At 39.4% G+C, this 12,392-nt stretch overlaps 1 protein-coding gene across 2 annotated transcripts in view; it reads left to right on the top strand.

Annotated features, from left to right (window-relative positions):
• Positions 1–12,392, top strand: part of LOC139466660 (uncharacterized) — a 345,287-nt gene that overhangs the window by 146,753 nt on the left and 186,142 nt on the right. For both annotated transcript variants that reach the window (XM_071248253.1, XM_071248252.1), the window contains exon 9: positions 608–759. In XM_071248253.1, the coding sequence (XP_071104354.1) occupies positions 608–759 (152 nt within the window). The remainder of the gene's footprint in view (positions 1–607; positions 760–12,392) is intronic.

Here is a 12,392-nt window from a genome sequence, read left to right as displayed (position 1 = left end):
GTCTCAGACGTTTACCACTTCGGTGAAACCCACGAGCACGGGTATGGTGCTGACAAACCTAGAAACATAATTGGGGTGAACCGGGATTCGAACCCACAATTATAGGTTTCTGGCGTGCCCAAGGGACGCAACTCTGCACAGTGAATCGCGGCGCCTTAGACGACTGGGCCACCCATATGCCCCCTGTATACTCTGGAAGTTAATTTAAAGTACCGACGTTTACTACAATATCTGAAAAACTATTGGACCTACTCCAGTCAAAGTTGGGATGAGATTATTAAACAGTCATACATAACTGGATATTACATTTAAAGACAATTGGTGCATGAGTAAAAAATCTGTCTATTCAGCTATCACTATATTTCACAACAACCAGACCTGTTTGTCATGGGTGGAACGAGCATTCATTGTACACTCACAAACAACGCATCCAGCATATCTGTCAGCCTCAACCAAGGAGAGAATTGTCATTGCACACACACACCAGAGAACAGACTTCACCTCACAGTTACACCTAAATCAGGCAGATTAAACAACTTCCAAAACTTCCAGTTCTATCGAGACATATTGGTGAATAGCTTTATGTGTAGTCTGTTTAAACTTGTAGGTAGCAATGAAGAATCAACTGATAATTGATGGGTACACAGAGCCAATTATGAACCACAAGAGAAAAGAGCTCCAGAGAGAGGCTGTGGAACTCGCATCTTTCATCAAGCACAGTCAAGATGTCACCACCTCACTGATCAGTATATGTCAAAGGTAAAGTTGCTCCCATGTCTACTCAATATTACTGTCACTTTAAACAATGTGACAAGATGAACATATTTAAAGCATAGGCTAAAAAGTTTTGTTTTTCAGTCATTAATGCTGAAAAAGAGAGCTGTTACCAACACATGTTCATGACTGTGACTTAATGGGAAGAATGGAAGTCATTGTAACATGATATTAAACAAACTTATGTTGAGTCAGTTCTCATCACTACATCAGCAAATGAATCTTAATAGTTTGTGCATGAGTTTATTACTCCTTGAAATCTACAAATGAGGTTCATGATGTTATATTTCCTAAAAGCCCATCATCAGATCTCATGACAGTATTTGTGACCTGTAGGTGTGAGATGTGACTGGTGAGTAAACACAGTCCCTGCTGGAGGAGACACATTCTGTATCTCACATGCAGTATTCAGTATACCATAGTATACATAGTGTGTCATGTCCAATATACAGTATATCACATTCAATACATAGTGTGTCATGTCCAATATACAGTATATCACATTCAATACATAGTGTGTCATGTACAATATACAGCATATCACATTCAATACATAGTGTGTCATGTACAATATACAGTATATCACATTCAATACATAGTGTGTCATGTACAATATACAGTATATCACATTCAATACATAGTGTGTCATGTACAATATACAGTATATCACATTCAATACATAGTGTGTCATGTACAATATACAGTATATCACATTCAATACATAGTGTGTCATGTACAATATACAGTATATCACATTCAATACATAGTGTGTCATGTACAATATACAGTATATCACATTCAATACATAGTGTGTCATGTACAATATACAGTATATCACATTCAATACATAGTGTGTCATGTACAATATACAGTATATCACATTCAATACATAGTGTGTCATGTACAATATACAGTATATCACATTCAATACATAGTGTGTCATGTACAATATACAGTATATCACATTCAATACATAGTGTGTCATGTACAATATACAGTATATCACATTCAATACATAGTGTGTCATGTACAATATACAGTATATCACATTCAATACATAGTGTGTCATGTACAATATACAGTATATCACATTCAAGTCGAGTATGCAGTATACATGTTATTTATTTTCAACAGTAAAGACAAGAAAGACTAATAGGGCAAGATTGACAAAAATCAAAACAAAAATTTGACTGAAGACAGTTTAATGGAGGAGACACATTCTGTATCTCACATGCAGTATTCAGTATACCATAGTATACATAGTGTGTCATGTCCAATATACAGTATATCACATTCAATACATAGTGTGTCATGTCCAATATACAGTATATCACATTCAATACATAGTGTGTCATGTACAATATACAGCATATCACATTCAATACATAGTGTGTCATGTACAATATACAGTATATCACATTCAATACATAGTGTGTCATGTACAATATACAGTATATCACATTCAATACATAGTGTGTCATGTACAATATACAGTATATCACATTCAAGTCGAGTATGCAGTATACATGTTATTTATTTTCAACAGTAAAGACAAGAAAGACTAATAGGGCAAGATTGACAAAAATCAAAACAAAAATTTGACTGAAGACAGTTTAATGGATTAAAAGGCAGACGACATAATTGTTTTTTTTAAATGTTGAGGGCTTACACAGTTTTGGGTCAATACCCAAAATATCAGTCAATACCTGGTGTGACCACCATTAGAATTGATCACTGCCACACATCTCCTGTACATTGAGTGGATCAGACGATTTGTGAAGGCCCTAGGGATCCTCCTGCACACATCCAGAGCAGCTGTGCATAGTTCTGGGGACTGGGCGCACATTGTGCAGACGCCTTTGAACCTCATCCCACCAGTGTTTGATGGGGTTCAGATCAGGGCTGAGGGCTGTCCACGGTAGAACATGGATGTTGTGTTGTTGCAGAAAGGCCATGGTAGCTCTGGCAGCATGGGGACAAGTGTTGTCCTGCTGGAAAATGTGTTGTTGATGTTGTGCATAAAATGGAACAACGTTGGATCTGATCACTTGGTAGATTTACCACTGAGCAGTGATGCCGTGTCCCCGACCTTGACCAACCTTCAGAAAGCTCATGGGTCAAAGTCTCGCATTTATTCCAATCCCTGCCCATTTCACGACGCTACGTCCACCCCATGGATCCCTTTCCACAACGTTTCTGTCAGCGAAACGACCACCTCGACACCGCCAAATTCTGACTTTTCCAACTGCATGGGAGTAACAAAAGCGACTTTCATCAGAGAAGATGACACACCTCCACTCATGGTGATGCCAATTGCGATGACCCTGTGACCACTGAAGTCGTGCTTGTCGATGCCGTGGTTGGAGAACAGGACGATGTGCTGGTCGGCGACATCTGAGGTTGTTGGAATGGTGACGTCAGATCACAGTGTCCCGGCTTATGTGTCGATTATGTGTTCCTATGGTCTGTCGAGCACTGTCACTTGCAGTTAGGAACGGATGTCGCTGGTGCTGGTAATCTGCCGATCTTGTAGAGGTGTGGTGACCCTAGGACGACCGCTCCAAGGAAGGTCATCTGTGGTCTGTGTGGCATTGTATTGATGCAGGAGACGGTAAATTGTGGTTATGTTAACGTTGAAATGACGGGCAACATCTTGGACAGACTCTCCAGCTTCCAAACGTCCAATAGCCTGGTTTCTCTGAATTTGAGTTAGGCGTGGCATTGTTGACCAAGGAGTGGTAGGTCCAAGTGGTCCAAGTGGTAGGGCCACAGTTTTATACCCAGTACAGTTCATGACAGTTCGTGCATTTTCGATTTCGCGAGAAATGGGTGCATGATACCCACATTTTCATTGAAATGGTGCGTTTCGGCAATTTGTTTTTTATGTTGGGTTTATTACTCGGGGCTTCCAAAATGCAACCAAAAAATTGATAACACCATCAGGTTTCACTACATGCTAAAACTGGTATCAGTTTATGGTTCCGTGTTTGTTACCTATTTGCTTAAAACCACTTGCGTTTCTTTTGCATGTGAGTATACATAGTGTGTCATGTACAATATACAGTATATCATGTTAGTGGCTGAGAAGGAATGAAACAGCAAACATGCAGGCTCGCTCGCCTGTTTTTCCCGTCATTTGTTTTGTCAAGATCTTGATTACTTAAGTGTAATGTGTAAATATTAAGATAAGCTACTGAGCCTTGCATGAGCTCTATAATTCTGGCAAATACCCTATCTCTATTACATCAAAGCCATTATCCCCTATTTTAGCTTTCATCACACTATAAAATCTTCAGATTTTCAACAGAAGTAATCTTCACTATCAACTCTATCCCTAATTATATATATAATTATAATAATTCCATACCCACATGGAATCCCACCCCATACACCATGGACACCACTGCCACCTTGGTCACTGCAGCCACATATACACCACCATCATGGGCAGAGCATGGTGGCCACGCAGACCCTTTGAAGTGAAGTAGGCATAGAGTCGTTCTCAATTACCCATCACTTTCATCAATGGCACTGATGCAACTTGATGGAAGATGGAAACCGTGATGCATAGTTATTTTCGACCATGAACAAGACGACCAACACAGGCACCACGTCCCATTAGTGCAACAATTAGGTATACCAGTTAAGACTGTAGCAGACCTTCAGGCAGGCTGGGACACAACAGCAGGCTGGGAGACTGACAGAAGTTGTCCACCGGACTGCACATGCTACATGTGTAAGCCTACTTCTACACAAATCTTTGGCCAGTGTTGGACACAGGTAATCTGATTACAAGCAACAGAGGGGACAAATTTGGCAAAAGAGGGAACAGCTGAAATTGACAGTCAGGGAACCCCATCACTGAATGAGCCCTATACACCAACTATGATTTTCTTGATCCAACTACTATCTCATCTTATTTCCTGGTGCATCTGACCAATCATATATCAAGTCACTACATGACATTTATATCTGTGCCAGATTCTAGATTGGACTAGAATATGACCTTTAGTGAGTGCAAAAGTGGGATACAGAATTTAGTAAGTTTTCACAATAATATATATTGAAAATTAGACAGCCAATGTTGCTTATTTATGCAACCAAATTTTATAGTTTGATAGTTTGATAGTTCTACGTAAAACCCAGATCAAGTTCCATAGGTCAATATTGGTCAATATCAATAAGGTGAGATGCAACTAATCTGTGACTGGTTACTGGATGATAATGGGAGAATATTAAGATTGTTGTAGGATTGGATGATTAGTTTGATGACCAGCAAAATTGACCAGTGATGAAAAGGTGAAAGACTGGTTTCTGGGTGATAACTTTGCCAGAAAGCAAATACTGATGGATTTAACCAAATTAGATTTGCAGGCATTTCATATGTAAAGGTAGTGAAATTCAATAATAAACAAGATCAACAACTAGCTAAAATGCTCACATGGCAATACCTGAAATGGCCAATACAGCAATACAGTTTCATTTGAAAAAGAATTCAATTTTAACCTAAATTAGTTAAACTGAGGGACAAAAGAAACAAGATCATATATATAAGTGAAATGCATGGGGCTTGCATAAAAGTCAACTTTTACATGGAATGCATGCTTTTCTGTAGCAGTTGTGTTTTGTGACTTGAATCCATACATGTACTACAATACTGAAAATCAAACTTTACTTGTTTAATAAATACACTTAAATATTGGTGGCACAGGAACTTTTGTTGTTGAGTAGTTATACCTTGCCTTATTGTCGCCAGCTGGTGTATTAAAGTCTATGTAATAATACGTCCAAAAGTGGAATATTAGACTGCATTCCCTACAATGAATTTGAATTGAAAGAAATTGTACATATATTAGTATCCAGACTATCTTTAATACTACTCAGACTACCCTTACTATTTTACAACTATTAAGACAACCCTTCCTTATATATATAACTGAACAGGCGCTTAGTCAGCACTCAAAGAATACTTCTACATGGTTTTATTTTTTAGGTATAAATTTATTTATAACTTATAAAATTAAAATAACCTTTTGCTCAATAAACAACTGCTGATGGGATCTATCTACAACAATTAATAAATAAGCATTTTCACCACAAATTTACAACATTTAAAACATGGTAGGGGTCATGTGGTTACAAATTCATTTCTTACCCCAGTCTCCATTGAATGAATCTATTGCACAAAATTACCCAGTCACAGATTACTTGGAACAAACTCTTGCAGGAATGAGTGATGGTTAAATAGACACAATAAAATGTAACAACAGATCTTTCAATTTTCAGTTACATAAAAAAATAGTATAGTTTCTTTTGCCCCTGAGTTTAGTATAGACAGATTTAAATACAGGTGAAAGTTGCTAGCTTGGTACAGGCAACTTGGTCAGGCTTTGGGTGGGCATAAGTGGAACAAGTGACTGCAGTTGAGAATGACTCCAATAGGATTTCTGGAATAAAGTCAAAAATCCTCTGCTGACTGCTTTGTGCACCTTTGCCGCTGTCCAAATAGGTTATCTCGATATTGTTTGGTATGAGATCATATTAACATGCTGTGTTCTTTGCCTTGGAAGGCAGATAGCATGACTATGATTAGGAAAAAGCAAGACTACTGATGGTGCAAATTAGTAAAAGATGAATTTGTTGTATTTTGTGTATAATTCCAACTGATTTGAGGGTGTTGTCCAGATAGGACCATCTGTTTGCTGTAAACAGTGCTTCTCTTTGCTGCCTCACTGACTCGGTCTGGTACTGGCAGAAAGAAGCATTAACATGTGATTAATTTATTCAAGCATCTTTGGTAGCTCATTACTTTTGTCAGCTCAGTGTAACTGGGGATTTGACATAATGCTGCAATACAAATCACTGCAGTAATGGCAACAAATGTAATGGTTGGCAGAGTGAAAGCCAAAGATGGAGTCAGAAGAAAGGGGAGTAACTCTGTATGAACTAACAGCAGTACCAGTCAGCAGGTGGTCTTCATCCAAATGTTATGACTCGATCCTGAATCTAATCCATATCTTGTACAAATGGCTTCCTGACCTCATTCACAGTTCAATCCCTTTAAATGGGGAGAGAAGATTTAGATGCAATGCATTCATCTATGGACACTAAAGATTCAGACGTGGACTTTTCTTTCTCACAAGGCCTGCAGCTAGAGTAAATGTTATGTTTTAGTAGATAAGTTGTGTGCTCTCTTCACCCTGACCCAGCTAAACACATTATCACTCCCTTCTCCTGACACTTTTCACTAAGTAGGATACATTTGGCCCCATGTCTACTGTTTCCTCCTGGTACACTAAGCAAAAATTACAACAAACATCTCTGGGAAAACAAAGGTTAGGATTACTCTCACATACCATATTCAAACTGGAAATATCACTTGTTTTCTGATGTAGATGATCTCAGACACACTGGCTCAGTTTAACAACATCTGAAACAAGATAGCACCTGACACATCGCACACCATGCACAAGATACAAAAGGAAATGAGTGTTACAAGTTTGAAAAAAATCCTCTTTGTTACCTAATCTCTGTTACTGCTGGACATACATGTACGTAATGTCTTACTGATATTCACTCACTATTCTCTCTTTGCAGTCATCACCTCATAGGGAATTTCTTATTATATAGTTCAGTGGATTGGGAAAACAGGAAAGATTATTTCCTTTGTTATTGACTTTTTGGTTTCTTGTGTTGACATAAAGTAGGCACAAACTGATTGTAATAGCATTGCTACTACATGTACATTATAAACAATCACATACAAAAACTAAACATCAATAAGCTGACCATTTTTTATGTAATTGTCTTCACTTCACAATACCATATGACACAGGCAGTGTATGCAGTCATCATTAGTTATGGGTGTTTTGATGTGCACACCCTCTGTGACCAACATCAGAGGATCATATGTATATAGAATGTGGTGTTTAGAAGGCTCTGCAGATGACCATATAAAGCATATAGGTAATCATTCAGTGATATTTAACAAAAAGATTGTTGCCATTTTTAAACAGCTTCTCGTAAGATAGTTGTAACAGTGCTATGTTTAGGCTGATAGGGGAAACTGACAGGATTAGACAGTATGGGTAGGGGGTAGCATCCCAAATGAACACCAACAGTGGTGGGGTGTGAGGCTGATGATGTTTATGGAGTACATATGTATGTACATATGTCAGCTGGAAACAATGAAGTAACCACATACACCATTATAATATAGAATCTCATATATGTGTACAATAAGTTCCTTTTGTATTTATAAACCTATATAGTAATGCACATATTTGTACAATGCATCAAGATACAGAGCTACAAAAGAACAATCTGTATTAAACTTGAGGTATTATTACAATAACATGGAACACAAAATACACAGAAAGTATATGATATGATATTACATACCACACTGGTCAAGCCCATGCTGGTAACACCGTTATGTACTCTAGCTGGTACACACACACTCGGCAAATGTTGCCAGTGACACCTCTGCATATAATTAATAAATATGTATGCAGATATATCAAACATACAACGCTCAAACATCTGAACCAGATACATCAATCACTCATATCAAACATACAGACATACATTCACCTTTATATGGCATAACATATTCAGTTGATATAACTTTAGTTAGTTGGATGATTAATTGTACTGATCATCACAATAACTCACTGCACATCCAGTTCATCAACAACAAAAGTATATACGAGATACATTATATTTCTAATCAGTCAAATCAGAACTGCACTACACAACCCATCACATTAAGTTGAAATCATCCATATATACAACATCATGCAATACATTATCAACTAACCGAAGTATGAATGAATGTCATGTCCATCCAAAATCTCACATGATGAGAAACTAATTCAGGATCAGCAATAGATAAACAAAAAGAGATATTCCTTCCTTGAGAAGTAAAGTAGAAAGTAATTATAAAATGTATACAATCTAAACATTTGAACTTGTAGCTGTGGCCAGCTTTGTCTAACAGTGAGAAAATAGCCTGGGCCGGTGCGCACTGGGGCAAAGAGTGCTGAAAGTCAAAAGCATGCAGTGTGACATGAGATGGAGGTTAAACTGAGAGAAAGCTAACAGAATGGATGGATGGGTGGATAGATGGATCTAAATACATAAGCCTGCAACTTCTGTCATGATCCCCGCCTTGCACTGATTGTGATGCTTTGTCCCTCTGCACCCTGCCAACATGCTCTACATTCCTACCACATACATGTAAAACAATTTGATGTGATATTATTGAAATGTTCAAATCCATTTGCGGAACTTGAAACACACGTTGGAAATTGCTCTGTGATAGACTGGCAATCTCCACCTGTTTTTTATCAACATTACGATTGGATTGCCTTGCCGTTTGCTTTTTATCCTTCTCTACACGATCCCACCATTTTGATTTTTAGCATTGTTAGACAAGCTTTGTTCTCAATGACTTCAAGGTTAAGCAGGTGGTAAGTACTTGCTATACAAACATACTTAGTACATTATTTTTTATGTCTGCAGAATTGCATGTTTAAATCTTGTTGCAGAAGGTGTGCAAGTTGTGTTGAGGACCCCCTCGACTTGTGCCTGACTTGCAGCCTGTGCGCTCAAAGACAGCTGGGTGTTAACAGTGTTTGCTGCCTCTTTGTTCACAGAATCTAAGGCTTATTTGCAGGCATGCCAGAAGCGAGGGTCAGAGCAGCACATACAAAATTTCTACTGTGGCTGACAATCACCCAAGACCACTTGGATATAGATGTCTTGCCAGTTGTGATGACTGTTTCACCTGCTACGTCTACCTCTGCAACACCTGTTACTAAACATCTGTGACCCGTCGGCGGATGGGGTTCATCAGGCATGCATGGTTAGCACCCTTTCCATCTTCTGGACTTTGCATAAAATCATCCGACACCTCTGACCAGACGTCATTTACGTTCATCAACAAGGTGTTCCCAGGCACCTAAACATTCTTCATGGAATCATCCTCCATCCCCTCAGACACATTCTGTCTGCACAGGATGCCACACTTTTCAATCATCCCTGGCATTTGTGCCAGCCATTCACTGGTTCCTTGCTCAGGTACATTTCAGTCACCTCAACCCAGAGCACCTCAGATGTCTCCTGCTACTGAAACCTCAGCTCCTCTTTTTAGTCTACGCCTTTGGTGCTTACGTCTGTTCCTCAGACGCCATTGCCATTCTCTTCCACCAGCTGATTTATGTTCCTTTACTCCTTACAATGATGAGGGTCAACTCAACCACACTGAATCCATTAATCGTCTCGATGATGACAGCGCTTGCTGTATGGTGTCCAACCTCCTCTTCGTTTGACCTTCCCCGTCAGTCTTCAGCATGGTGAGTAAAGATTTATCCACTCTCCAGTTTCCACCTGCACCTGTGATTGGCTCCATGGCTTCATGCCTGGATGTGTCCTTCACTGGCCTTAAGAAACTGAAGCACCTGACCTTAAGACTCATGCTCATCCATTCACTTCAGTTGTTTTCCAGGGTCCTCCGCTCGATGACAATGTTCTTTAGATGGGCAAGAATCTCCCTTTTTCACCATTGATGACAGAGATATGTTCTCCATGGATACTGCCATTTGTCATTTGCTCATTCCACACTCCCAAGTAATGGTGACGAATCAGCCACTGATAGATCATCCCACAATGTTGCATGATGCTCGTCACGACATTTGTAATTCCAACCACTTGCCACTTCTGTTGCTCATCTGGCGCATGCTCCTTGTACCTGCACTTTACTTCGTGGTTGTTTGCGTGTTTGTTTGTTGCTTAACATTGCACTCAGCAATATTCCAGCTGTATGACAGAGGTCTGTCAATAACTGAGTCTGGACAAGACAATCCAGTGATTGATATCGTGAGCATCGATCCATGTAATTCGGCAATATCATGGGTTACTATTCTAACCCGGATCTTCATGGATGTTACTTCATTGTTGTGAATACCCAACTCAGAGTTTGTAGTAATCTGTGTGCACAATGCAATTCCTGATGCAGCCTTTGTCAACTTCAGCTCTTTACAACAATGCCATCCGTTGTGTACAGTTGATGTCAATTCTTAAAAGCATCAAGTGATTGTTCAGCTTTTGCAGTTAACTGCCAAACAATTTCAGATGAATTGAATGTCTGCAACAGAGTCTCTTGACGATGTTTAGCACCTTTCACCTTCTAATCGTCCTTTGAGCTGGGTCGCCCATCTTCCAGACCAGCAAGCAGTACGCATGAGATGACCACTGCTTGTTCTACAACCTCGAGTTTTAGACTATCATTCTGGTGATAACTCACTGGATGTTGCTCCTTCAGCAGACTCAGACGCCCAGACGACTCATGGACTGTCTTAAGTATCTGTCCTCACTAGTCCTCACTAGTCACTATGACTGAGATGTCTCAGTCACCACCTGAGCTTTCCCCTCTTGGAGGAGTGTTGAAGGGACACACGGGTTGTGATATTTATGGGGTTCCTTTAAACAACATATACATTTTTGTCCGTCAAACTTGGAAGTGCGATTATTCTATCCCTTCATGACCCCAGCAGTCTTCACGCTGGATGATGCAGTATACCAAGCTCATGTACGTCCTGCTCCAGTCTCCACCTGTGTCCAGCGACAGTAGCTGTTGATGTGCAATGGATCCTGCCGGATGCTACACACATGATGTTTTGATGAACCAGACATCATGAGGATGACGTCCTATCGGTGCAGATGAACTTTGCTCGCCAAATGTCACACTTGTACATTGAAAGTATCTTGTTAAGTCTTGATTGTCAGTAATGCTTTATCATTATGTGCATGGTTATTCTCAGGTAAGAATTACCAGTCATTTGCACAGGATGCCTATTGAGGTTATAGGTTGCCATATGTGAATTACACAAAAGGTCTAAGTGACCACTACAAGCTGTTAGTGGACAAATCGACCTCCCTCAACCTTACCCTCAGATAAAGTAAGCAATAGTGTCAGACAGAATAAGTAAATATTTGTTAATTTTACATTATTCATAGTTTATTTAATATTTGCTACTCACCCTGTCTCAAAGGATTTACTGCCTACCCGTCCAACCCTACTCGGGATTGACTCATGTAGACTTCTTCAGCTTTACAAGACAAGAATGAAGGCTTGGGGACAGGCCATGTGCATCACACAGGCTGTGTCCGGGAGAGGTGTTTCAAGTTCTGCAAATGGTTTTGTTTGCATGCAGTGTTTCAGCTTTTTGTTAAAAAAAGAAACAAGCAATAGTGTGAGACAGGAAATATGAATTAAATATTAAATTAAATGTAAAATTACATTTTTTGTGTTTGTTATGTGTGAAACACCAGGTATATCATATGTTGTATTGATTTGGGATTAATGTTCAACATATTGGTGTGGGAACTTCTAACTGTTGTTCTGTTTATTCTATCAATGTCAAATGATTCCTAACCAGGATATGGTGCCCCCTGAAAAGTCAGGTGATAAGAAATATTTCATGATGCCGACTGACTGCTGCCAGTGATTCCATTCATATCTGTTGTCAGTTGGTTTTGTGTGTCAGGTGTTGCAGCGCCCCAATGAGCCTATCTGCACCACCCTTCTCCCAATCTGGTCACCAGCATGTTTGTTG

This window comes from Haliotis cracherodii, unplaced genomic scaffold, assembly GCF_022045235.1.
Source record: "Haliotis cracherodii isolate W230 unplaced genomic scaffold, xgHalCrac1.p SCAF_19, whole genome shotgun sequence".
NCBI lineage: Eukaryota > Metazoa > Mollusca > Gastropoda > Lepetellida > Haliotidae > Haliotis > Haliotis cracherodii.
Note: the sequence above shows the minus strand (reverse complement) of the source record. Positions and strands in the feature narration are given on the sequence as shown.